Source organism: Nanorana parkeri, unplaced genomic scaffold (assembly GCF_000935625.1).
Source record: "Nanorana parkeri isolate BGI_ZX_2015 unplaced genomic scaffold, ASM93562v1 scaffold52, whole genome shotgun sequence".
Classification (NCBI taxonomy): Eukaryota; Metazoa; Chordata; class Amphibia; order Anura; family Dicroglossidae; genus Nanorana; species Nanorana parkeri.
Window position 1 is genome coordinate 2490298 of NW_017306320.1, and position 1624 is coordinate 2491921.

A 1624-nucleotide genomic window follows, 5' to 3' on the forward strand; every position below is an offset into this window, starting at 1 on the left:
AAAAAGCATGCAGTCATTTATTCCGCTTACAACTTCCTTATTTAAGCAGGAAACGGCCTACATTCGATCTATGTATGGCTAGCTTAAATCAGAATCCAGTCCTATATGTCAACTGAGGGTGTTGAAGGCTTATGCCAAAATAACCAGATGGACCGTAACTGAATCTGAGCTTGTCCTGCCAATTTGTTACAGATTATGGCTCTTCGAACAGATGGACTTCCATTTTATGGACAGTTTACAGTGACAGAAAATACATAATGAATAAATATCTCCATAGTGATAAATTAATGGCTCAGTCCATGTTAAAATGTGATATCTATGGTAGAATCATTTGCCCATTGGCTTTCTATATCTCCTGATTCGAACTGACCTCCATGCCATGGTTCCTGGCTGTGTTTCTGCCAAGTTTGATGCTTAATGGAAACGTGCAGAAACAAAGACTCAAACATACTACACTGAGAAAGAAGGACGATCTGTAATGTAACGCTCTCTGTTCAGCTTTCCTTTAAACAAAACATGTCATGATCAAAATACTGAAGCAACCATTGATGACCTACTTTTTGAGCCACAGACTTTGAAGTCAGTAGATCAGGATTATAGCCAGTGAACAAGCTTCAACCTGCTCAGAGATCAGCAGTGGCAACCCTCATATTTTCTTTCATGACAGGTTTCCTCTAAATTGTTCTGCTTTTGCAGGAGTAACCCTACTGGGAGGGAATCCCCCCTAAGGCTCCTTTCACTTGGGCGGTCCGATCGGGGTCTGCCTGTCGGTTTTTCAGGTGGACCCGATCAGATCCCCAATGTAAGTCTATGGTGTGCTGGACCACTTCAGAGAGCCTGCTGCTTCCATAAATAGCCACTGTCCTCTCTCATCCTCCCGCCTAGCCATGGAGCCTGTGACAGACTCTTGATATTATTTACCAGGCATAAAAAAATGAAGACTGGCAGAATATTTTTGGCACCCTAGGTTTAACTATGTCCTTTGTGTGGGAGGTATAGCTAGGATCTAAACTAGAAGCAATATTCTCTTGCAGTACGTTCACATTGGTCTTTCATGTATTGATGTCTCATTATATAATATATATATATTACCCTCTTTTGCTAAGACTCTTTAATTGTTTTCTTTGCAGGCTTTGGCCGTGGGTGGAGTGGGCTCCATAGTCCGGGTGCTTACTGCCAGGAAGACGGTTTGAATGTTCAGCTGGTTATGATCTATTGAAGAGCTGGTGCCAAGACCAAAACCCTGAACCGCAGCAGCCTTGCTGTGGCCGACCATCCCTCTCTCTCATTGCCATTATTTTTTCTTTCTCCCTCACCCCATTCCATTTTGATACACTTTTGAAGTCCTGCAGTACCTGTGCGAGTGTGCTGTGAGTGCAGTGCTTTGTTGATATGAGTGTTAAGTTATCAGTACATGCCCTCAATGAGCTGGGCTCTATTGAACAACCATCACCCTTTTTATTTGTACAGGTTGCAGTGCTGTCTGCTCCTCGGTGAATTTTATTACGCCTTATAACTTCATTCCAGTCAGGGCTAATCCCCCAGCTTGGCTCCTAAAGCCAGTTGAAACTCCCTTCCTTTACCTCCCTGCTGCTGCCACACCTCTACCCCTCTATTATTTGGA

The 1624-nt window shown here is 43.4% G+C and overlaps 1 protein-coding gene across 2 annotated transcripts in view; it reads left to right on the top strand.

Moving 5' to 3' along the window:
• Nucleotides 1-1270, top strand: part of ARPC5 (actin related protein 2/3 complex subunit 5) — a 12432-nt gene extending 11162 nt beyond the window's left edge. For both annotated transcript variants that reach the window (XM_018575162.1, XM_018575154.1), the window contains exon 4: nucleotides 1131-1270. In XM_018575162.1, coding sequence (XP_018430664.1) covers nucleotides 1131-1193 — 63 coding nt within the window. In that variant the 3' untranslated portion in view covers nucleotides 1194-1270. The remainder of the gene's footprint in view (nucleotides 1-1130) is intronic.
• The last annotated feature ends 354 nt before the right edge of the window (nucleotides 1271-1624 follow it).